At 41.3% G+C, this 26,312-nt stretch overlaps 1 protein-coding gene across 1 annotated transcript; it reads left to right on the top strand.

The window, feature by feature from the left end:
- Positions 1-2,876: 2,876 nt before the first annotated feature.
- LOC306846967 (26S proteasome non-ATPase regulatory subunit 3-like) lies at positions 2,877-11,652 on the top strand. Its single transcript, XM_079380698.1, has 12 exons — positions 2,877-3,171; positions 5,432-5,622; positions 6,351-6,488; positions 6,769-6,905; positions 6,978-7,168; positions 9,490-9,593; positions 9,664-9,778; positions 10,294-10,413; positions 10,680-10,783; positions 10,860-11,015; positions 11,281-11,331; positions 11,421-11,652. The coding sequence occupies exons 1-12, from the start codon at positions 3,036-3,038 to the stop codon at positions 11,496-11,498; spliced, it is 1,521 nt and encodes a 506-aa protein (XP_079236824.1). The 5' UTR covers positions 2,877-3,035; the 3' UTR covers positions 11,499-11,652.
- Positions 11,653-26,312: the final 14,660 nt, after the last annotated feature.

A 26,312-nucleotide genomic window follows, 5' to 3' on the forward strand; every position in this document is an offset into this window, starting at 1 on the left:
TATTTGTGTGCACTCACAATACCAACAAAAGGTAGTTATTTTATAAAACAAATAAAACAAGCATGATGCACTCAAAAAAATGATTCGGTCTAAATTTGCATTTTATGTAATTCAATTGCATAACATATTTCCATCCATTTACATTACATAGTTTTAACATAAAACAAATCAATAAACTTAATGTGATTCATATGCATCAGTCATATGTGAATGAAACAGGTAAGATTTCTGTAATAATTCTAAGTAAAGTCCCCACACTGCTCAGTGTCCATGTGTCTCCACACTACAGAGTGTTCAAGTAGAATTGAAGCAGTGCTGGAGTTAAGAAGATAATTATGTGATGATTGATCATTAATGATGAACAGCTGCTGTTATCAAGAAGAATCACTGAAGGAAAGAGAAACAGAAGAACTACAACTGACTCCAGACACAGCCGAAGATGAAATCAACTGAAATAAAGAAGACATTAAATGCTTTAAGAGCTGATTAAACAGCTTCACAAACAGCTTTATCAGCTTCACATTACCAACCAGACTGACTTTATTTCTGTCAGACTTCTAGAGAAGCTCTTATTGAGCATTAACAGAGGTTTAGATGCTTTATTGTTTTGTTTGAAATCACCATCAAAGAGATCAGTGTTTCCTTTTGCTGGTTTCTTGACTTTACATTTTGGTGATAATTTGACGCTGGTTGCTTTAATTGTGTGGTTGTATAAAACACATTAAGCTTAACTAGCAAAGTCAAGTGAAAAAGAGCCATGGTGAAGCTGAGGATCCGGAGCAGGTGGAGGTGGAGCCCGAGGAGGCGACAGAGAGCCGAAGGGCCATGGTGAAGCTGAGGATCCGGAGCAGGTGGAGGTGGAGCCCGAGGAGGCGACAGAGAGCCGAAGAGCCATGGTGAAGCTGAGGATCCGGAGCAGGTGGAGGTGGAGCCCGAGGAGGCGACAGAGAGCCGAAGGGCCATGGTGAAGCTGAGGATCCGGAGCAGGTGGAGGTGGAGCCCGAGGAGGCGACAGAGAGCCGAAGGGCCATGGTGAAGCTGAGGATCCGGAGCAGGTGGAGGTGGAGCCCGAGGAGGCGACAGAGAGCCGAAGGGCCATGGTGAAGCTGAGGATCCGGAGCAGGTGGAGGTGGAGCCCGAGGCGGCGACAGAGAGCCGAAGGGCCATGGTGAAGCTGAGGATCCGGAGCAGGTGGAGGTGGAGCCCGAGGAGGCGACAGAGAGCCGAAGGGCCATGGTGAAGCTGAGGATCCGGAGGAGGTGGAGCCCGAGGAGGCGACAGAGAGCCGAAGGGCCATGGTGAAGCTGAGGATCCGGAGCAGGTGGAGGTGGAGCCCGAGGAGGCGACAGAGAGCCGAAGAGCCATGGTGAAGCTGAGGATCCGGAGCAGGTGGAGGTGGAGCCCGAGGAGGCGACAGAGAGCCGAAGGGCCATGGTGAAGCTGAGGATCCGGAGCAGGTGGAGGTGGAGCCCGAGGAGGCGACAGAGAGCCGAAGGGCCATGGTGAAGCTGAGGATCCGGAGCAGGTGGAGGTGGAGCCCGAGGAGGCGACAGAGAGCCGAAGGGCCATGGTGAAGCTGAGGATCCGGAGCAGGTGGAGGTGGAGCCCGAGGCGGCGACAGAGAGCCGAAGGGCCATGGTGAAGCTGAGGATCCGGAGCAGGTGGAGGTGGAGCCCGAGGCGGCGACAGAGAGCCGAAGGGCCATGGTGAAGCTGAGGATCCGGAGCAGGTGGAGGTGGAGCCCGAGGAGGCGACAGAGAGCCGAAGGGCCATGGTGAAGCTGAGGATCCGGAGGAGGTGGAGCCCGAGGAGGCGACAGAGAGCCGAAGGGCCATGGTGAAGCTGAGGATCCGGAGCAGGTGGAGGTGGAGCCCGAGGAGGCGACAGAGAGCCGAAGGGCCATGGTGAAGCTGAGGATCCGGAGCAGGTGGAGGTGGAGCCCGAGGCGGCGACAGAGAGCCGAAGGGCCATGGTGAAGCTGAGGATCCGGAGCAGGTGGAGGTGGAGCCCGAGGCGGCGACAGAGAGCCGAAGGGCCATGGTGAAGCTGAGGATCCGGAGCAGGTGGAGGTGGAGCCCGAGGAGGCGACAGAGAGCCGAAGGGCCATGGTGAAGCTGAGGATCCGGAGCAGGTGGTTTAGGTCTGTCATGGATTTTGACGGGTTTTGTTGTGTTTTTCTTCTCAGTTGGATCAGCTCTCCTGTCTCTCAGTCACACACACATGATCAGGAGAATGTCTTTCAATTCTAATCAAGGAAAATCACACCTTCTGTTGTCTTCTTTTTAAAGATCTTGAACTATTTCGTGGGGAAATAATGAAATAGCTTCCGCTTGCAGGGCTTGTTACAGTACTGAGCTCTGATTGGCCAATCACAGTTATTTAGGTCATAAATGATCATAAGTAGATCATTTTAACATTTCATGTTCATGATAAGTTTTAATACACATTATTAATCTAAAGGGGTGGTCGTTTAATAGAGGCGATGCTTTTTGTCTTTTTTCAGCTAGAGCCCTGGGTATATTGTGAATTTAATCATTATATATGGACACAAATCTAAATGGGCAGTGAACAAAACGCATTTTACTCATTTTAAAATAGAAATAGGTCACTACCTGTATACGTCTTTTTTATTGTTTTCGTTTATTGTATTTATATATTGTTGTATTTGTTTTGATGTAATTTATATGTTACTGTCCTTGTATGTTCTTTGTTTTAAAAAGAAAAGCATAGTCACGGACAACACTGCTGTGGACGATGGGGCTCTGAAGAACTTAATATTTAGTGTTTAATAAATGAGCAGATGTGGCAGTGTTCAGGTGATGCTGTAGTCGCGCTGGCCGCTAGATGGCAGCACTCTCCTCGCGCGCCTCAGCTCCACACGCAAACCGTGCGAGGAAGAGCACCAGCGTCCCAGCATGCACCGCGGCCCGTCAGAATTGCCAGTCATCTTCGGCGTGAATTCGAGAGCTCCAGTGACTTATTTACATGCGTGATTGTGGCGTTTCTTGACCGAGCTCCAGCATCTGAGCGGTGACATGAAAGAAGCGACGGCTAAGCGACGCGAGAAGCCCCGCGCGGAGAAAGAGAAGAGCGGAGCGGAGCCGCAGGATGTGGAGATGAAGGAGGAGGACCAGCGCGCGCCGCGAGAGATGGACCAGCTGACGCTCGACGGTCTGACACACACACACACACACATATATATCATTATTATCATATATATCAGGCTCCACTCGCGCTGGCGTTTGTTTACCGACCTCCTCTCTGTAATCTGCCCGTTTATTACCGACCACTGCTCCTGATTCAGAGCTAAATGCTCATGTAGCACACAGCAGATACACATTTAGCCTGGTCAGAGATCATCAGATGACCATATTACACAAGCTGATATGATTCTTTAGGGTCTTAATGAAAAGTCTATAACATCCTTTGGTTAAAGTTTCTCAATGGTAGTGTAAAAAACACCTTTTTTACCCTGTCAGAAACAGCTCTGTTCACAGCGACCTGTTTTGGTTTATGTCCCTTTAAATGCTAATGAGCTCTGCTGACCCCGCCCCTCTCTTCCGTGGAGTGATACTGTTTATTTTAGCCGCGGAACTTGCTAATTAGCACGTTATTAGGAAAGTCGATTTGCAAAGATTCATAAAAACCCTTACACTCACTTCTTCTGTAGATGAAGCTGGATCACGAATGATTCGCACGAACATAAATGCATTTAGGCAGATCAGGATCGGCTCATTCCCTTCAAAAACGAAAGTAATGTTAATCCTCTGCGTCTTCAGCGGTTCAGACGTCAAGAGTAAATGATGACTGCTGTGTTCATTATTACATCCAACAACTCAATCACTTAGGAGTTATTCTTATCTACATCTGCTCCGGCGCTAAAACAATGGAGGACTGATGACAGATCACTCAGGGCGGAGCTGTCAATCAACTCTCGTGGGCGGAGCCTGTGCAGAACTACGTCATTCTGCAAAGAATCTCAGATCAGCCTGATTTGAGAAAGTGATCATTATTATTATTATTGGAAACTGACTGGATTGTTATCATTATAGGGTGGATCTGTACACGCTCATTTCTGTTCAAACACCATGTAATAGTCAATTTTGCATCTGATGACCCCTTTAAAATGAGTTCACTTAGACGACATACAAACTCCAGACACACCTTGGAGAATGTTCTGTGTGGCGAGGTTGAGTGCCATCATGTGTCCATCATGGACTGACAGTGAATTATGCAGATACTAACTGATATAATATTAGCTGACAAGGAGTGAAACGCACACATTCAGTCCACTGTTATTTATTTTTCCTCTGAATGTGAACGATTCACTGTCCAGTACTGTTGTAATCTAGACCACCTAATCTCAGACCAAGACCAGACCAGCACTGCTCAAATTCATCTAAAGGATCCACATTTACTGCCTGAGAAATGTCTTATTTTTAATCATTGAATACAATAATAAGACACTAGAGCTGTTACCAATCAGATGAAATCTCTAACAACAGAATTCATCTTTGCACTGCAGTGGAGGCACAGAAGCTGAATTGATGCAATTACAAATGCATAAATAATCTTGAGAATCATGTTAAAAATTGTTTACTGAATTATTTTATAAAAGCAATCTAATTTTTCTTTTCAGAACAGTTGTCTTGCTCTTGTGATATTGCTTAATTATATCATATTATAATATACAAATCCACATCTCATACTCTCAAGCACTTTTTTTGCAACAATATCTTGAATTTTGTGGGTGTAGGTATTCATTTTGGTGACATTTCTGACACAGTCCCTCAATCATTTCTGACCTGGCATAACCGTATAAATCATTAGTTCTCAGCCAGGGGCCGGGGCCTCAACTAACTTACAAAATGACTGAACGTTTTCAAATAAAACTAAACAAGCATTAAAATGAACTAAAACAGGTAAAAATCAAAGATGTTTCTTAGTGTTTGATTATTTTTATAATGGATATACATCTTTCTAGTCATGCTAAGCTCTAAACTATTCTGGGTGAGTGGAGGGTCTTAATGTTGCGGGCAGTAGGGGGCTGTGAAGGCAAACATTTTGAGATCCACTGGTATAAATCAAGTTATTTATTGTTGTTATTTAATTAGATACTGATTGCATTTGAAGCAGTTGCATTATGTTGGCTGTAAATAAATCAGACAATTTAGTGATATCCCCACAGTTGTGGTCTTGACTGGTCTTGAAACCAAATCCCGAGTGCTCTTAGTCTGAGAGCAAGACAAGACCGAGTACAAATGCGGTCGAGACCGAGACAAGACCATCAAAAAATGGTCTTAAGACCGGTCTGGAGTGCTACAACACTACTGTCCAGTGTGACGATCAGGGCAGTGGAGCACTAATGCTTCGTCCTGATCTCGGCGAGTGGAAAGCTCTGTGGAGGTTTGAATGTGTTTGTTTGATGCAGATATCAAGGAGCACGTGAAGCAGATCGAGAAGGCCGTGCAGGGGAAGGAGCCGCGCTTCGTTCTCCGTGCCCTGCGAGCTCTGCCCTCCACCAGCCGCCGTCTCAATCCCAATGTGCTGCAGAAAGCCGTGTCCGGATACTTCACGTCCAACGCTGCCAGCAAAGAGTTCCTGCTCAGCTTCCTGGACGAGGTACCAAACCCACACCTTTCTGTTCCTCAGCAGACACCGCTTCCAGCTGCTTTTGAAATCAGAAGTTGGGCTGTATGCTCAAATCAAATAGAGTGCTATGGACGGTAAATAATAAAGCGCTGGACTGTGACTAAATGCAACCTTTTTTCCTGCTGGTGCGGCTGATTTTTGTTAGAGGTGCTGTTTGACTAACTGATAAACGCTGACATTTCTTTTGCGTATTAAAACAGCAAATGGGCCCAAAAAAAGCGCAGCATGATCTTCGAGTTAATGCGACCGACTGTGAGAAGCGCTGGAGTTTGGTGCAGGGAGGAGCCATGTGTGATTTTACCTGTGGTTATCATGACCTGCAAATTTATGATACTATGGAAGACTAATGTTCATTTTAATAAGAGCAGTCCTAACTCAGTCAGTCAGAATATTTACATTTTACCCTATAAAAAACAGTTACCATTTTCCACAGATGTTATCGTTTCTGTTAATGAAAATAAATGTGTATCTGTATACCAGCTCAAGCTGCTGCTACTGTTAAAAGACAAAACCTCTAATATTATTCATTAATAGTCGCTAATTATTTCAGTGCTACTAAATCAGGTGCTGGTGCCGCATACTCAAGCACGCGTGACGCTCGTGCAAGAGTTTATTACAGATGATGCGTTTCCTCTGTACGTCGCAGCCCTAAACTGAAACTCCAGTGCATTACAGTAACTGGTGTGTTTGTGCTTCAGCCGGTGGAGAGTGAAGGAGACGTGCTGTTCAGGCCTCGCACTGGAAAAGCTGCGGCCACGCCGCTCATCCCGGAGGTGGAGGCCTATCTGCAGCTGCTGATGGTGGTCTACCTCACCAACAACAAGCGCTACACCGAGGTCAGCAGACTCCGCTGCAGCTCATCTGCTCAGTGATAATGCTCAGCTTTTCTTTGCTTTAGTAGTTATTCTTAACTGTGCATGTGTACATCAAAGGGATGGGAAGTATGAATCAAATAAAATCAAACTCATTTCACTGTAGTCCAGCACATGAAGGCACAGTCGGGTCACGGTCTCTTATACAGATAATAACATTCAGAGTGTGTGTGTTTAATCTGATTAATCTGAGAAATACTCGACAGATGAATTGATTATCCAGTGAAACCTCTGTCCTGCTCAGGCCCAGAAAGTGTCTGATGACCTGCTGCAGAAGATCGGCTCTCAGAACCGCCGAGCTCTGGACTTAGTGGCTGCCAAGTGTTATTACTACCATTCCCGCGTGTACGAGTTCCTGAGCCAGCTGGACACGGTGCGCAGGTGAGGCTGTTCTCCTCGTGACGCTTCACTGTAGGTTCAGCTGTGGTGCTCACTCTCCTCTCACGACCCCAGCTTCCTGCACACGCGCCTGAGGACGGCTACGCTACGCCACGACGCCGACGGCCAGGCCACGCTGCTCAACCTGCTGCTGCGCAACTACCTGCAGTACAACCTGTACGACCAGGCGGAGAAGCTGGTGTCCAAATCCATCTTCCCTGAGCTGGCCAACAACAACGAGTGGGCGCGCTATCTGTACTACACCGGTGAGTGAAGACCACTGATGAGAGGGAGAGAGTCGGAGAATCAGTCGCTGTGCTGTTTACTGTTACTGAGCTGTTGGGCCTTAGGCAATACTTCACATCTGGCTTCAAATCAACTGGCATGTGGATCCAGACTGAGAACAGATTTTGACTTCGCTTTGTGAGCGGCCGTGTTGTTCAGCTCGTCAGTGTTGCATATGAGAAACATCAAACGGCAAGTGAAACAAAAGCGTGAAAATCCCGCTAATCGTTTGAGCTGCTGGACCGTTTATCAGCTCGGACCACGACGCAAACAAACTAGTCTGAGCTCAGAAGAGCTTTACTCGGGAACCAGAGTTGATTACAGCACAGTGCTGCGAGATACAGTGAGAAGTGTTTGAATTAGCCGCAGAATTCTGTTATACACAGCGCTGACGTACCTCAGAAACCCAGAAGTAGTAACGCTAACTGTAACCGTAGTGTTGAGGCAGAAAGAGTCGAATTTAATCAGTTCGTTTCAGGGTTTGTACAACCTTTTGAGAGACAAATCCAAGCACTTTTCTGTGACTTTCAAGTATTTCACACAACTATTTCCAACACTTTAAATCTCTAAAATGATCCAATTCAAATGTTATTTTTAACTGTATGACCAAAATATACTTTGTGCTTAAACAGTTATGTAAAATAAAAAAATGCATCAAATCACCACTATAACCAGTAGAAGGCAGCAGAGGAGCACTTATCGGCTTATTAGTCATTCATTTCTACATTTTGCTTATTATATTGAAATTATAAAATCTCTATTATAAGATATCAAATTATCAAGAAATCAGATTTTGTCAGACTTTTTTGTTTATGAAGTTTGAAAAACAAGCCTTTCTTTGAAGTCGCACGTGATCACTGAATAATAGTACATTTAATAAGAATAGAGAATATACATTTTCTATATCAAATATTTGACCCTGGAGCACAAAACCAATGTCATTTTTTTGAAACTGAGATTTCTACATCATTTGAAAGCTGAATAAATCATCTCTCCATTGATGTATGGTTTGTTATGATAGGACAATATTTGTCTGAGATGCAACTATTAGAAAATCTGGAATCTGAGGGAGCAAAAAAATCTAAATATTGAGAAAATCTCCTTTAAAGTTGTTCAAATGAAGTTCTTAGCAATGCATATTACTAATCAAAAATGAAGTTTTGATATATTTATGGTAGGAAATTTACTAAATATCTTGATGGAACATGATCTTAATATCCTAATGATTTTTGTCATAAAAGAGAAATGTATAATTTTGATCCATACAATGTATTGTTGTCTATTGCTACAGATATACCTGTGTTACTGATGACTGCTTTTGTGCTGCAGGGACACACAGTGTTATTAGATTTTAATATTGTTATTATTAGATTTAGCACATTGCTGTTGTTAATAAAAGTTTTTTAAGCTTCCCAACTCAAGCTTAGAGCTTTACTGTCAAATCTGTATAAACATGAAATAACCAAGAAATGAACATTTAATATTATTATTAACTGCACTTACCATGGGGTGGTGGGGCAGTGGATAAGACACATGCCTTTGGTGTGAGAGACCCGGGTTCGAATCCACTGTGAGACACCAATGTGTCCCTGAGCAAGACACTTAACCCCCTAGTTGCTCCAGAGGCGTGCGACCTCTGACATATATAGCAATTGTAAGTCGCTTTGGATAAAAGCGTCAGCTAAATGAATAAATGTAAATGTATTTATGCAAAACAGTAGTAATTTTATGATGAAATCATTTTTGTTATTATACCCCCAGCGATACCGAATGTTCTCCTGGTGCCGGCAGCATCTGATTACAAAACTAAAAAAATCCTTTTCTTTTACAAGTATTATAGTTGTTATTATGTAGTTAATATTATTATCATAGGGTTATAGTGAGGCCATTATTAAACTGCTGCGGGATCTAGCGAGAAAGTACTTGAATTTGGCAGGAATGTCAAATATATATTAATAATAAGTGTTGTCATGTGTATTGTATTATTCCTGATGACACAGTTCTGTTTCTGTGACGTTGCTCGCGTCCTAAATGTGTTTTTGATTTAAAATGTTTTCATCTGAGCGCTTGCAGAGAGATCCACGCGCTCTTCTGATTGGCTGTGATTTGTGATTGATTGTGTGGCGTATTGCAGGCAAATTGCAGGAGTGATGTAATATAATTAGTAACGCTTATGAAGCTATGTTTTTTTCCATTTGTATTTAGACTACATTTATTTAACACTAACGATCTGTATCCCAGCTCATATTCAGAGCTTTGCTATCACAATATGTGTTTTTGTGTGTGCCCCGCACGTTGTCAGGGCGGATCAAGGCCATCCAGCTGGAGTATTCTGAGGCGAGGAGGACTCTGACGAACGCCCTGCGTAAAGCGCCTCAGCACACGGCCGTGGGCTTCAAGCAGACGGTGAGTGTGGCTCTGTGTGTGCCTGGCTGCTGCTGTAGGGCCGTGTCTGAGTGTCGACTCTGTCCGTCAGGTGCATAAGCTGCTGATCGTGGTGGAGCTGCTGCTGGGGGAGATCCCTGACCGCCTGCAGTTCCGCCAGCCGTCTCTCAAGAGGTCCCTCATGCCCTACTTCCTGCTGACCCAGGGTAACTCCGCCCCCACAGACACCTCAGTGCTCCTGCTGGGGTCTCACATACACCGCATCGTACATGAGGAAAACACATGAGAAGTTAATTTCTGCTTTAAAGCAGTTCAGCTGAAGACATTAGTGTCCTCTGCAGTGGTTTCTGTGTGGATTCAGTTCAGTGACAGTCGATGGGTCAGGTTTGATCAGCTGTGAGCTGGGTGTGGGAGGAACGGGTGTAGTAATTGTCGAACTAAAATGGGGCCTACTGTATTTTACCTTATTATAATTTAAGATTTTGAGAAGGTTCTGTCCTGCACAGTTTAGCTCCAACCCTAATTAAACACACCTGAAGCTGCTAATCAAGGCCTTCAGACTCACTAGAAACGTGTATGTTGGAGCTACAGTTTACATGTACAAGAAAACTGTTCTGCGTTTGTCTTAAGTAGTTATTATTTCAATTCAGAACGTCCTGTTAAAGTTCAGTATGGTGTGTTAATGCGGTTTCACAGTAACTGTGGTTTCTGCCCTGTGTAGCGGTGAGAACTGGAAATCTGGCCAAGTTTAACCAGGCGCTGGATCAGTTTGGAGAGAAGTTCCAGGCAGACGGCACCTACACGCTGATCATCCGTCTGAGACACAACGTCATCAAAACCGGTGAGTTCTGCTCATCTCAACCTTCATTCCTTAATAATGGCATCTTACTGACAAAAAGCAGATGGAATCTGTCTGCAGGGGTACAGCCTCGACTCGGGCGCTCTCTTGATCTGCGTCTGTGTTTTGAGAGTGAGAGTAAAGATGCGTCACACTGCCTTGTTGTTTTTCCCTCATTGATTCATGCACATGTGAATGATGGAGACTCAAGTGAAGTAGTTTCCTATTCTACTGCGTTCTAAATTGATGTGATTGTGTTTCCCGCGCAGGGGTGAGGATGATCAGCCTGTCGTACTCGCGCATCTCTCTGGCCGACATCGCTCAGAAGCTGCAGCTGGACAGCCCTGAAGACGCCGAGTTCATCGTGGCCAAGGTGAGGCACGCTCTCAGTCGTCTGATGGTCTTCATCAGGAATGAGGTGAAGCATGTGACCGTCTCTGTCTGTCCAGGCCATCCGTGACGGTGTGATTGAGGCCAGTATAAACCACGAGAAAGGGTACGTCCAGTCTAAAGAGACCATGGACATCTACACCACCCGAGAGCCTCAGCTGGCCTTCCACCAGCGCATCTCCTTCTGTCTGGATATACACAACATGTCCGTCAAGGTAGGGTTTCTGGGATTTATTTGCATTGATGAACTGGTGTGTTCATGTTATCTGAGCCTGAACTACTTCAAGTAGTAAAGCATTAAGTTCATATATAAATATAAGCTGAAAAAAATTATATGGATTGATACAGCAATTAATTGCACCATAAATGCATATAATTCTATAATTATAAGTCTACTGTTTCACAGTGGTTTAAAGCAAAGAAAAGAGCACTTTTAGATAAGGCAATAGGGCTTAAGTGCTGTTCTGTGTTTCTGTGCAGGCCATGAGATTTCCACCAAAGGCGTACAACAAGGACCTGGAGTCTGCCGAGGTAAGAGCGCCACACACACACACACTAACACACACTAACACACGCAGAGCGTCCGCTGGAGCTGAAACACTGTCTGTGTGTGTTCACAGGAGAGAAGAGAGCGGGAGCAGCAGGATCTGGAGTTTGCCAAAGAGATGGCAGAAGATGATGATGACAGCTTCCCATGAGTCTGCAGTCTCTCATCCTTTTCTTTTTTTTGTGTTATTTCAGTCTCTCTTCTTTGGATTTTGCCCGTCTTGTTCCTCCCGGATTCTTTAGGTTTGCTCTTATTATAATCCATGAACATAATGTGTGATAACATTATAAACAACATCAGAAGTTCTCCAGTTCTGTTGTTTTTTTCACCAATGCATGCATCAGTTTTATACATTCAAAGGAGTAATGCGATTTGCTGCAAAAAAACAAACTCAAACACAATAGCGTCTTGTTAGAAAGTTTTGAAATGAAAAGCATTGTCTTGTTTTATCAAATGATCAAAATTCATAATGTAACGTGTGAATCGTTTGGAATTGATTGGCTGGTGTCAGGTGGTTAACAGACAGTACAGTATGGAATGCTTGTCTGTTACTCATTTACATTTTTCTTCTTATATTAAAATGAGCGACTTTAGTTAAATGTGTGGTTGATATAAGCGTTGAACAGATGAATGTTAAGAACTGCATCCGTGCTCCAGGTGTGAAGAACAGGATGAGCCACTCGTTCTGAACAGTCACTGTCCTTTTCCATTTACATTTCCTAGGTTTAAAAAAACGTGGGCGATGACTCTATCAGTTGGAGTTTTTTGGTTTGTCTTCAGAAGTTTAAAGGTGCGGTTTGTATACTGACAGCTAGCGGTTGAACTGGGCACTGTGGTCCAAACCAGGGGTGTATCCCAGAGAGCAGGTTATGTGACATACCCGGGTAAGTTTGAGGATAAGCGAGGTATCAGTTACTTTCAGGGTATGTAAGTAACCATAGTAACTTGCTCTCTGAAGATAACCTGCTCCGGAGTATGTTCTGTTTCAGGGTTAGTTCACTTCAGTGCTATCAGCGCACGCGTGACATACTGACCAGCCTTCAGTGGGCCTGACCGATAACACAACATCATATAATATAGCCTTTTATATATATATAAGCGCTAATAAGGTAATATAATATTCTAATATGGTTATTTTATTGGCATATATAACAGTTATTTGTATAAATTATAAAACACTACGACAAGGTAATGTTTAATTTATTATTATATATACTTATTACATTTTATATTATCTCACACATGGATTGGCATTTTCTGTAATGTATTTCTATAATAAAAATACATATCTGATATGACTTAATATATAATTAGCGTCAAACTAAAAATATAAGTCATATTCTCAAGGATTAAGGATTAAACGGGAAAAAAATGATTACACAACCATCAATTAGTTGCCGATATGCACGAAGCATGTAAACGACCATTGAACAAAAGAAGAAACAGCATGCTGCGCTTTTTCTTAGCGTCCGTTTCCATAGTGACTCGTCGATTCGTCGCTCTGTTGAGAATGTCTTGAGTTGAATGAATTTACTCCTGGACGCGCTTCTGGAGCCACATACCTCGAGTAAACAAGGTTTGGCGTCAATCAACCCAAAGTTCAGGGTTTAGCTGAAGGGAAGTTAACTGCTTTCTGGAATACACCCCAGAAATATTCGCGAGTCATTGAATAGTGTTTGTCTTGCCCCCCCCTCCTCAGACTCGATCGGAGATCGTCTTACTATGGGGAGATGAGAGGGTCTGTATTATTTACTGTTGGAGAAAGTGTAATAACCTTAATAACAATCACACTACTCTCAGACCCAAACAAAAAGACATCCCAGCAGAATAACTGATGTAGTGTTGATCTTCAGGGAAACTAGTGTGTGAACCTAGAATGCCTCCTGAACATCTGCAAATGTGTTATGGTATTTCATGCTTTAGTACAGTCCAAAATAACAATAATAATTACACAGCAGTTTTAAACCGTTTCGAGTCATTTTAATCGTTATTATACTTGAGACACAGTTGCGATCCGTTGTCACCTCACATGTAGAACAGCTTTTCAGATCTGTTGGGAAGCTGGACCCACTTTATTTACTTTTATTTAGTTTTTCTCAGAGTACACCTTTTTTTTTTTTGAGCAAAATAAAATGTGTGATAATGTGAGTCATGTACATTTAAGTGAAAAGCATGATTTAATTTAACTGACCTTTTGACAAAAGGGTTACAACACTTACAAAGGAATATGGGTTGAATTAAAACCAGTTGCAGGTTACCATTTGTATAGTGCAAGTTAATCATTTTGGAATGCATTACATTTTTATGGGAAAACCACTGATAGGTCAGTGGAGAAAAACATTTCATTACAACTATTTAGTAATGTTTTAGGGACGGACAACACTCAACATTTAATAGCTTGGTTTTAGATGTTATAGGAAAACAGTGGAAATCAAAATGAATGAATGAATGATTTTTTCTGAAATATTGTTCATCTTCATCGCTCAAAATTTGAAGAAATATCAGCTGTAGGTATACCACTCTTCTACTAACATGTTTGACACAATAGCCAAGGTATTTCAACAAAACCCTTTATTTTGTGGAAAACTGATCAGAATTAGAGAACAGTAACCACTGTTGTATGGATGATGAGGGTTACAGCCGTCAGTCATTAGTAGGAAGTGTAGAGGCCCTTGCTTTGAACGACTTCAGCTAGTTTCTCCCACTGCGGCTGTGATCTTGCTCCACTCTTCTTCCAGTCTCTTCCACAATTCGGTGACTGTAGTGGGTTTCTTAGCAATGACTTTGTCTCAAGGATTTTCAGTTGGGTTTAGATCAGGACTTCATTATTTTAATGTTTTCAGCTTCCAGGAACTGCTTTACCCATTTTACTGTGTGATGGGGAATTGTCTTGCATGAAAATCTCTAACTGATTGATTGGGAGATCCTTGCAGGGAAGGAACCGTATGTTGCTGAAGAAGGTTCTGATAAACATTTGCATTGACTTTTGCCGAACAAAATGAAGAGGATAGCGTTTTCTCCCAGGGGGAAAGCTGCAGCTTTGAGGTCCTCTGAGGACTGGATGTCTCTGGTGATCCACACATGATCAGCAACTAGAAGAACGGACCAAGAGCGGTCACTGACGTGAGTGCCTTTCACTTCTGAGAAGGTCACTCCACCTGAGTTTGGCTTGACCAGTGAAAAAGGAGACTGGAAGGAAGAAGTTACTTTGTTTGAAAGTGGACTCGTTTGTTCTGTCTTTGGGGTTCTCTCCAGTTCAGGGAATGGCTTGCTTGGGTTGTGGACTTCTATTAAATATAACTGGCCTAGCCATAACAATAAGAATATTCAGACAAAAATCTGAAATATTCCACACTTTGGGCCGGTAGTGTGTATTGTGTTTGACTGAGCTTAAGAAATCTCTGTTTGTATTCAAACAGCAGACATTTAGATTGCATACATCATACATAATGTTTGTCAGAATTTTATATGCATCACGAATGAACAAAAGGGAGTTTATGAAATTATAACTTTTCATATTGCATACGCTAATTATAACATTTTTATGTTGAAAAAGAATGCAGAAATTACAATCAAAGAAGTCATTTAAGCTGTTAATTGTGATTTCATGGTAATTATTGTGTGAAATATAATGTTAAGAAAAACAAACTTATTGTAATGTGTTTTATTTGCTATGTATTGGATTTGTTCACCCTCCTTTATGTAGTAAGGTCATGAGGATTCAACAGAACATGAATGTTTAGTGATCTAAGCTTTATGGTTTTAGACTATTTTAAATCCTAATGTTAATATTTCCTGGTCACAATCATGATATGCCAACACCATCTTCCAATTTCTGAGGAAATTATTTGCAATGTTTAGATAATTTTATTCTCCTGAAGCAGGTTCCATTATCATCTAGCATCAACAGAAAAAACATGTTTGTATTCTGATCATATGTGTTCTGATCATTTTTGGATCATTTGTTAAGGTGTTTAAATGTGAATATTAAGATCCTGGTGAATGTAAATGGATAGAGGTAACAACTAATTGTTTTATTTGTTCATTTAACTGTTTTTAAGATGCACAGCAGACATACTACCCTGAGATGAGAGGAAATAGATCAGTTGTGTTCCAATTATATATCAAAATACTTGAATGTGAATCGTTTATAAACAATAACATACTCACCGTTTGTTGTGTTTGTTTTAATATAGTAACCGATTGATTCAATGTATTAGATTCGGTACAAATTCAGGTTTTCATCACCACTGTCAGATTTGTCAATATTTTGATAATATTTGATTATATTTTATGTTTTGCTGAAGAATTGTTGGTCACATGTGAAAGTGTAATCTATCTGCTAACATGAGAATGTGTTTTGAAATGATAAAAAGCATCTTGATTGCTGTTCAAGATAAAGTTGAAATTATATTACAGTACAGAGCATATTTTGATGATACAAAAGAGAAACGTTGGGAGGTTGAATCAAAGAATAGCTCACTACATAAGACACCGTTTCATTTGTCTGAGTGCAAGGATTGATTTGTTTTCAATGTTGCAGCCTGTTTTGTCCCACTTCTCAAGAATCAGTGATGTATGTCTCAGCTTTCTGACATACCTATAACATGGATGAAAGGGCATAATTACTGTTAAGATTGAACAGCACACCTCTCTTCCTTCAAATGAGACTTCAGTTTGTTCAAGTTCATAATAGTTATCAGCCACAACTACTAACTTTTTCTGTTTTGTTTAATATATGGTCTTTTATAAGGGAAATGCTATATTTTCTTCATAAAGCTCTGTTTTGCAGCAGAAACGTTATCAGTTACAGCAGACCTCATCCATAGCCATAATCAATTCAATCATTTAATTACAGCTCAGTATTCAGAATATTGCAAATATTCAGACTTGCTGCTCAACATGTGTTCAACCACATGAACGCAGCAGGTTTCGCTTTAAATGCTCTTCTTTCTTTGTTCCCAGTGGTACAGCATATTCAAACCACCGTGAAAAAGTGCATAACTGCACTGATGTGTTGCTTGCTCTTGTTTTCTGCAGGTCATTTAGTTCATTTTCAGAAAGACAGGAAGAAAATATCCATCCTCTTACATTCAACTGCTTTTTATTTACAGAAAAAAAAAAGATAGATTGAACAGTGTAGACATAAACGAAAGACATTTCAGGGACATTTGTCAAACAGAAATGTAATAATCAGTGTTTAAGCACAGCTCTCCCAGCAGGCCTCCAACACCATCAGCTGTGCTTCTGTCTTACAGATTCATTTATTCATTAAAGAGCTGTAATTAACTTTAAAATCTGTGTTTATTTACTAGAAACCCAGTTTCAGTGATGAATCAATAGGACATATTTCTCCCGTGCAGGGTTATGCATTATTCAGAGCAGAACTGGGGATGCAAAATTGTCATTTAAACTGGGGACATAAACAGGATATATATATATATTACAGATCACTTTATGTGGCAAAATTTGAATTTGTAAGTTGATTTGAGAGTATTGTTTTGGCATTTGTTAGGAGAAATATGTTTCAAGGAAAATATGATCTACAAATTGGCCTAATCTTAATTAATAATGCAATTAGTCATCTCATTAAAAGTGTGCTAACAGACTGCCTGTGTTGTGTAACTCCTGAATTTCAGCACATGATTGTTCCTGTTCAGCTGTTTCTGAAGGAAGTGATGTCTTTACCCTGGCAAAGCTGTGACGCAGCGGTTATTGTTGCGGTCTGGGCTTTTTCTCGCTGTTCCTGCAGTGACGAAACTGAAGAATTCCCTGGGTCCGGATGTGTGTGATATTACATGTCATATAGGTGTTACACCTATGACCATATTATGAAATTCGCCCTAAAAACACGGGCCATTTTGCCGATGAGCACTGCTTTGATTCACACTAGAGCAGAACTAAGTTCAAGAAACGTCAAACAAATTCCACTTTTTGGGGCGTTTTCACTTTTCTCCCATCTAAAGAACCGGAAACACTGGAGTGTCTCTGCGTTTCCTTGGTTTTTCGCAATGCATCGCACACGCAATACCCCCGAAGCGCAAGAGACAGCTCATGAAAGTTTCCCCAGTTGAACAATCCCAATGGGTTTAAATAGGCTCCTAGAATGCTGTAAATCAATGCAGCTAAATATACGATACACTTACAACCACAATGAAGTTTTTCCTCAGTAAGTATAGATTTGATCATTTAGGAAATGGACTTTGGAAACTTTGTTTAATTTGATCTCAAAAGTACTATTCATAATGTAAATGTTTAGTAGCCGTGTTTGCAGAGTTTGTGTTTGTTATTAATCAATAAAACGTTACTTCCCGGCTCAGTTCTCGCAGTGCAGTGTTGTTTGACGCTGACGGACGCCGCGCCGCTCCAGACGCAGGAGTTGACGCGCGCTGTTGAGCGCGCCACGAGTTTAACCAAGAAGATCCTGAGCGATATTCCCGCGGCGCACCAGGCGTGCGTCCAAACCTCGGTGAGCACGCGTGCTGTTACTACAGGAATAATCCATTACAACAGGTCCTAATGATATGAACGCATAGATAATAACTAATACATTCTTCACTCATAACTCTCAGATTAGAGAGGAATTAACCCATTCTTCACTAATTCACTGATAACTGTAAATTCTTATCCAATTGATCTTGTTCTGATTACAGTCTCTGTTTGTTTAGCTGTTATTCTTCTAGTATAGTGTAATAATGGAAACGGTGTTGTTTGCAGGGTCTGACCCTCTCCAGCAAAGCAGAACACTTGGAGTATTTCTCAGCAGACCTCGGCATCCCTGCGCCGCCGGTGCTCAAGTCAGAGGACCTCATGGTAAACACTCGCTCACTTAGTGCAAGCATGGTACATCTATGTGACCCTGGACCACAAAACAAGTCTTAAATCTGGAATCTGAGGGTGCAAAAAAATCTAAATATTGAAAAAAAATCACCTTTAAATTTGTTCAAATGAAGTTCTAAGCAATGCATATTACTAATCAAAAATGAAGTTTTGATATATTTACAGTAAGAAATTTACTAAATATCTTCATGGAACATGATCTTAATAAAAGATGATTTCATCATAAAAGAGAAATGTATCATTTTGATCCATACAATGTATTGTTGGTTATTGCTACAAATATACCTGTTACTCATGACTGCTTTTGTGCTGCAGGGACATATATATCATAAAAAAATGAAGATACAGATGAAGCCATTAAAAACTATTTTAAACCCGAGCTGAAGCACACTAGCATTCTGAGGTTATATGTTCAGCACAGCTGTGTCTAGTTCATGTATCACCAGAATCAAACCGGCAAACTTTACATACAGGCTTTAAATATTAGCGACTGCTTGTGTTTTGACCAGGATGTGAGTTTAAGCCGTATTGTGGCTGGTTTGGAACTGCACCGTGAACTTCTGCAGGACATCAGAAAGCTGTTGAGCTCCACAGAAGAGCTGGACCTCCTGCTCGCTGATATCAGAGACCTATCTGCTCAGGTCCACCAGGTATTACCTTCAGACCCTTTAACATCCCTTACAGAAGCAAACTTACCTACAACAGAAGAATAACCCAATGCTGTCCTCTGTTCTTGCTCAGATGCAGCAGCTGGCCCAGATTCCCAGCACAGTGTCCCAGAAGGCAGTGTTCACAGCGCTCTCTCCACGGCTCACCGGTGATTATCAGGTCCAGGTGGCCGTCCATCTTTCTCTTCAGCAGCTGCGCAGCTTCACTCAGGACGTCTTCCGCAGTCTGCGCCACATTGCTGCATCAAACTAGCTGACCAGTGCTGACCCAAACCAACAGTCCTGGCTGTATTTCTGTGTGGAAATAATAATAATTTGTTACATTTATATAGCACTTTTCTGGGTACTCAAGAAGAGAAGGGGGGAATCTCCTCAACCACCACCAGTGTGCAGCATCCACCTGGATGATGCGACGGCAGCCATATTGCGCCAGAACGCCCACCACACACCAGCTTACAGGTGGAGAGGAGACAGTGATGAAGCCAATCAGTAGATATGGGGATGATTAGGAGGCCATGATGGTCAGAGGCCAATGGGCAAATTTGGGATTTTTAGTGACCACAGAGAGTCAGGACCTCGGTTTTAACGTCTCATCCGAAGGAAGGTGCTTCTTGACAGTATAGTGTCCCCGTCACTATACCGGGGTGTTAGGACCCACACAGAGCACAGGGTGAGCACCCCCTGCTGGCCTCACTAACACCTCTCCCAACAGCAACCTAGTTTTCCCAGGAGGTCTCCCATCCAGGTACTGACCAGCTCAACCCTGCTTAGCTTCAGTGGGGAACCGGTCTTGGGCTGCAGGGTGATATGGCTGCTTGTTATGTATTTTTGTAATGCTCACTGGTTGTGTAAAACATTTGAATGGGTTATCCTTAAGTTTAAGTTGAACTTTGGAATAATTGTTGTTTTAAATTGATGTTTTTAATATTTTAGTATTTAATGTTTATTTAATATATAACTTTTGATATTTATTTAATATATGACTTAAATATTTATTGTTGGCTTTATTTTTATTATATTATATTGACAGATGTTGTACCCTGTGGGTGCTGTGTGGATATCTATTAAAGCTTATTTATTATTGATCAAATATTATTTCTCCATTTTGTGAATAACTACTAACATTTTTCAGGAAAAAAATAATTAAATCATAAAATGCATATCACTTACATTTTTTAAAAACATTTTGTCTGTGTAAAACACACACACACACACACACACACACACACACACACACGTTGGTTTTTGTTTATTTTTATTTTTAAACCCGTTTTACAAATGTCCCCAAAGGGAGGTTTTTGGAGATTTCTTCAGGTTTACCTTACTTTTGGGTACAAATTTGTCCCCAAAATATGGTTAAGTAGGTACACTAATACACACACACTCACATGTTGGTTTTTGTGGTTTATGGGGACTCTCCATAGGCGTAATGGTTTTTATACTGAACAAACTGTGTGTGCTATTGCCCTACACCAACCCTACACCTAAACTTAGCCCTCACAGGAGACTTTGTGCATTTTTAGATTTTCAAAAAAACACCATTTAGTATGTTTTTTAAGCCTTTTGAATTACGGGGACATAGGCAGTGTCCTCATAAACCACCTTCATATTGTAATACCTCTGTCATACCCATGTCATTATACACATTTGTGTCCTCATAAACCACATAAACATGCACACACACACACACACACACACACACACACACAATCACACACACACACACACACACACACACACACATACACACACTGACTCACTAACACGCACACGCACTCTGAAAAAGTCTTCATCACCGGCTTAAGGTCACTTTGGTCCAAAGCACAGATGAGCAATATGAAATGTTGTTGTCAGATGTTGGAGCGGGTGAAAGTGTTGCATCTCTGGGGTTCTCCCACAGCAAGCCTGCTCTCAGTTGGGCTGACCTGTCTGATGAGGGTTTACTCGAGGAAATCCTGCCTGGCATTTCCTCACTTGACTATGAGACACCTGGCTCAGACAAGGACGAGGACCCCACTTTACTCGAGGGCTCGGACGATGAGGAAACCATCTTGTCTGCCCAAGTTTCCCTAGTTAGCAGCTCGTCTGATCAGGAGAAAGGATTTAAAAAGAGAAAGGAAGGGGAGACAACAGAAAATAAAACAAGTATCAAAAACAATTAAAATTTAATTTCAATTATAATAACTCCAATTAAACTATTCAAAGTACATACAGAACATCACTCAAATGCTAAAGAGTAAAAATAAGTCTTTAAGATAGATTTAAAAGCATCCAATGATGGAGAAGCTCTGATGTTCAAAGGTAGACTGTTCCACAGCTTTGGGGCCACTACTGAGAAAGCTCGATCACCTTTTGTTTTACAACGTGAACGGGGGACAGATAAAAGTAACTGATCTCTAGATCTTAAAGACCTAGAGACTGTATATGGCTTAATGAGAGCACAAATATAATTCGGGGCAGAATTATGCAATGCCTTGTATGCAAAAAGAAGGATCTTAAAGTCGACTCTACGTTTTATAGGGAGCCAGTGCAATGAGGCAAGGACAGGGGTGATATGATCCCTTTTCTTAGTTCCTTTTAAGAATCTGGCTGCTGCATTTTGAACCATCTATAATCGAGAGAGTGTAGATTGAGGTAGGCCAATGTACAAAGATTTACAGTAATCCAAACTAGAAGAAATGAGTGCATGAATTACTATTTCAAGGTCTTTACTAGAAAGAAAGTGTTTCACCTTAGCCACTGATCTTAGATGAAAAAGGCTACTCTTTACAACTTCTCCAATTTACATACTTATCAACTTCTCCAACATGCTTATCAAATTGGAGAAGATGATCAAACTAGACTCCAAAATGTTTTGTATGATTGTGTAGGTTATTACTTAGAAAACCTAACTGTGTTTTAATGGAGTTGTTAGTAGCAGCAGGGCCCAGTAGAAGCACTTCAGTTTTATTTTCATTCACTTGTAAAGAGTTTTTTTGTCATCCAGGTCTTGACTTCACTAAGGCATTAAAAGATGATCTAATGAAAAGTCACTGGTTTGATTGGAAGATATAGTTGAAGGTCATCAGCGTAACAATGATAATTAATGTTATTTTTCTGGAGTATTGAGCCCAAGGGGAGCATGTAAAGGGAAAACAAAAGAGGGCCAAGAATGGAACCCTGTGGAACACCACAATGGATAGGTGCAGGCGGTGAAGTAAATGGCCCCATATTTACAGAAAAAGTCCTCCCCTTTAAGTATGAGGCAAACCACTCTAAAGCTAGGCCCTGAACCCCAACAACATACTCAAGTTGTTTCAGAAGAATATCGTGGTCAACAGTATCAAATGCGCCACTTAAATCTAAAAGTATCAGGATAGCAGATGACCCAGAATCAATGGACAGCAGAATGCCATTTGTAACCTTTAGCAATGCCGACTCAGTGCTATGCAGTGCTCTAAAACCAGATTGAAATGGGTTTAAAATTTTAAAAGTATCCAGGTACAAAGTAAACTGTGAGAGTGCAACTTTTTCCAAAACCTTTGAAATTAATGAGAGTTTAGAGATAGGGCGATAATTGTTATGCACAGTGGGGTCAAGATGAGGGCCTTTGTGTCTAAAACCTCTCTAAACAGACCACCAGGCAATACATCGGAGTGACAAAATGTAAATTTCATCTGTTAAATTATTTTGAGTAATTGAGATGAAGACATTGGCTGAAAATTTGTAAAGCTACTAGATGAATGAACCAGATGAGAGTGATCTAAGTCAAAAGGAGAGAAGTGTGATCTAATATCTTGTACGTTCTGAACAAAAACATCAGAAAATTGGGTGCACGTCTCAATATTGACATCAGGAACTGAGCAAACAATTGGACTAAGAACAGAATTTATGGTTTTGAAGAGAACTTTGGGCCTATTGGAATTTTTTGCGATCAAGTTTGAGAAATATTTGGATTTTGCATCGTTAACTCCTTAATTTGGTAGGAGACCTGGAGCCCATCCTTTTTCCACCTGCACTCAGCCCTCCTGCACTCTTGTCTGAGAGTGCGAGTGGATGCATTTAACCAGGGTTGAGGACTGAAAATTTGAAAATTGAAAATTTCAAACCAATTGTTCAGGATCCATACAATATGACAGAGGGGCATTAGAATTTGAAAGAAACTTGGAATAAGACTCACAAAATTCAAGAGCAGTATTAGCATGAAAAGCACGAGAGTAACGTACAGGCTGAGAAAGGATGGGCTGATCATATGAAACTGACAGGTTCAAACACCCCAGGGTAATGATCAGAAATGCCAGCAACAAATATTTCACAGATATGTACAGAGAAACCACGAGTCAAAACAAGATCCAATGTATGGCCGTTATGTGTAGGACTGGAGACCGACTGTGCAAAATTGAGTGAGTCCATAAGGCTCATGAAGTTTTTAACTATAGGTTTGGATGGACAGCAAACATGAATGTTGAAGTCCCCTAAGACCAACAACCTGTCACAACGAGACACTTGATCAGACAGAAATTCAGAAAGCTCATGAATAAATGTTGTACTGACTTTGGGAGGTCTATACACCAGGACACAAAGTAAAAGGCCATTTAGATCCATTTTTAGGAGTTGTGCCTCAAAACTGAAAGAGGCCTCAACAGGCAGAAGTCTACATTTGAATGAGTTTCTAAAAACAGTGGCTAAGCCACCACCATGTCCACTTGGTCTAGGAGTACTGTGAAAACAACAGTCAGAGGGGGATAGCTCGCCAAGAGATGAAATGTCACCATTCTTTAACCATGTTTCAGTCACAAATAAAAAAATCCAAGGCATGAGAAGTAAAAAAATCATTTAAAATAAAAGTTTTATTTGACAGTGACCTACCATTGACTAGAGCCATTTTGACTGGAGGTTGAATTATCATTGAGGATGTGTTATCGGACCAATACTGGAACACCAGCCAATGTTCCCTCTAAAGCCTATGTTATACTTTCTGCATGTGCAATCCGGACGCGTACACGGACAGCACGGACACAGACTACTTGTATTTATACTACCGAAAATATACGCTGGTGGTCCGCTCCGCGGACGTGTTCCCTACATGCACAGTAGATTGGCTTGAACAGTAAACAAACAATTGCCCAGAGTTATTGCACATCTGCCTGTCTTTATATAGTTTTAATCGACGGATTGATACAAGTTCCGGTAGCAACAAACTTCTTCACACAGCCTGCGCATGCGCAGTTGGTGCTTTTGTAGCCTACTGACCACGCACACCCTCCGATGATGATTTTTATGTTATGTATACCACAGCAGACCCTAGTGGACTCGCACACGCAGAAAGTATAACACAGGCTTAAGCTGCGCATGCGCACAGCCGCGTACACAAATTAGTTGGGAAAGCCATTTGATTGAATTCTAGTAAATGCGAAAGAATCGCAATACTTGGGCAAACCGCTATAGAGTTAGAACCGGTGAATGCAGTTTACAGGTTTCATAGAAAGAATGATGTGCTCCAAATGAGTCGCTGTAGAAACCGAATGGTTGCGGACAAAATAGCTCAACACGAGAGCCAACGCAAATATAATGACATATGAAATAAAACGTCCTAGTTCTAAAGATGAGTGGCTTGATTAAGTGCTGGAAATAGTGGAAGATGGGCACAGAACGGTAACAAAACTCTGAGACATTTACAATCACACACAGGTGTATTGTGCAAACTAGCCTACTTCATAGCGATGTTTAGATAACCATATAAGAATTTACGTTCACATTTTTTAAAAACATTTAACTTACAGATCTCAGTTTAAGTTTTGCTTCTGTTTGTTTTCTATTCTATTCTGTTCTGTTCTATTCTATTCTAGTCACGGTGCACACAGCAGGGAGGAACAAGGAACACGCATACGAGGAGGTAAACTCAAACAACATACTTTACTGGACATCAGGACAAGACAAGGCAGGGCAGACACTGACAGGAACACCGGGGAGTAACGAGTAGATCAGACGAAATGGCACAACACAGACAGGACTATAGATGCACAGGTAAATTAAAGGACACGGCTAGACACGAATAAACTAATGATTACATCACACAAGGACAGGAAACAAACCAAATAAGGGCACAAGAGGCAGGAACACATGACACACACAACAGAGGACTGACAATTCTATTCTATTCTATAAGGGAAGTCGTGGCCTAATGGTTAGAGAGTCGGACTCGTAATCAAAAGGTCGTGGGTTCGAGTCTCAGGTCCGGCAGGGATTGTAGGTGGGGGGAGTGAATGTACAGCGCTCTCTCCACCCTCAATACCACGACTGAGGTGCCCTTGAGCAAGACACCGAACCCCCAACTGCTCCCCGGGCGCCGCAGCATAAATGCTGCCCACTGCTCCGGGTGTGTGTTCACGGTGTGTGTGTGTGTTCACTGTGTGTGTGTGTGTGTGTGTGTGTTCACTGCTGCAGAGCACGAATTCAGAGTATGGGTCACCATACTTGGCTGAATGTCACTTCACTATTCTATTCTATCAGTTTGAATGCTTTAGTTTGTTTTGATATTATATTATGTTAGGCCTATATTATAAACCTAATAAATAATTGACCTTGTTTTTAATCGAGTCTTTTGCTCAGCAAGGCTGTATTTATTTAAAAAATATAGAAAAAAAACTGTGATATTGTGAAATATTATTGCAATTTCTAATATTGGTTTCTTATTTTAATACCTATACTTTAAAATATAATTTATTCCTGTGATCAAAGCTGAATTTTCAGCATCATTACTCGTCTTCAGAGTCCCATGATCCTTCAGAAATCATTCTAATATTCTGATTTATTATCAGTGTTTCTGATCTAATATGATGATTTACAACAGTGAAACTGTTGTGCTGCTTAATATATTTTTGGAACCTGCGTTTTTCTTTAATTAATAAAAAGTTAAAAACAACAGCATTAATTCAAAATAGAAATCTTTTCTAATAATTTAAGTCTTTACTATCAGTTTTATCCATTTAACACATCCTTGCTGAATAAAGTTTCTTTAACTTTCTTTAAACTTTTATAAAGTTTCTTTAAAAGGAAAAAAGAAAAAACCCAATCTCTACTTTGAATAAACACTGTTCTTTTTAACTTTTTATTTTTCAAAAAAAATATAATAAAAAATATTAAGCAGTACAACTGTTTCCAACATTGATTAAAAATCAGCATATTAAAATGATTAATCATGTGACTGATGTAAGTATCCACCCGCCAGCCCAAAAAGCGGAATCCAGCGGCCTGGGCCCGTATCCCTAAAGAATTTTTGTGCAAAAAGTGGCTCCTAGCGGCCAAATTCTAAGAAAATTCTCAGAGTCATGACGTTTTCTTAGAATTTCCCCTAAAAGTGACACGAAAATCCCAGTTAATATAAAAGCTATTCCTCAAGATTCCTAGCGCTTAAAAGGGCTCCTAAGGCGAGATCTGCTAAGAGCAGGGAAGAGGACTTTTAGTGGCTTAGGAGT

This window comes from Barbus barbus, assembly GCF_936440315.1.
Source record: "Barbus barbus genome assembly, chromosome: 27".
In the NCBI taxonomy this organism is placed as follows: domain Eukaryota; kingdom Metazoa; phylum Chordata; class Actinopteri; order Cypriniformes; family Cyprinidae; genus Barbus; species Barbus barbus.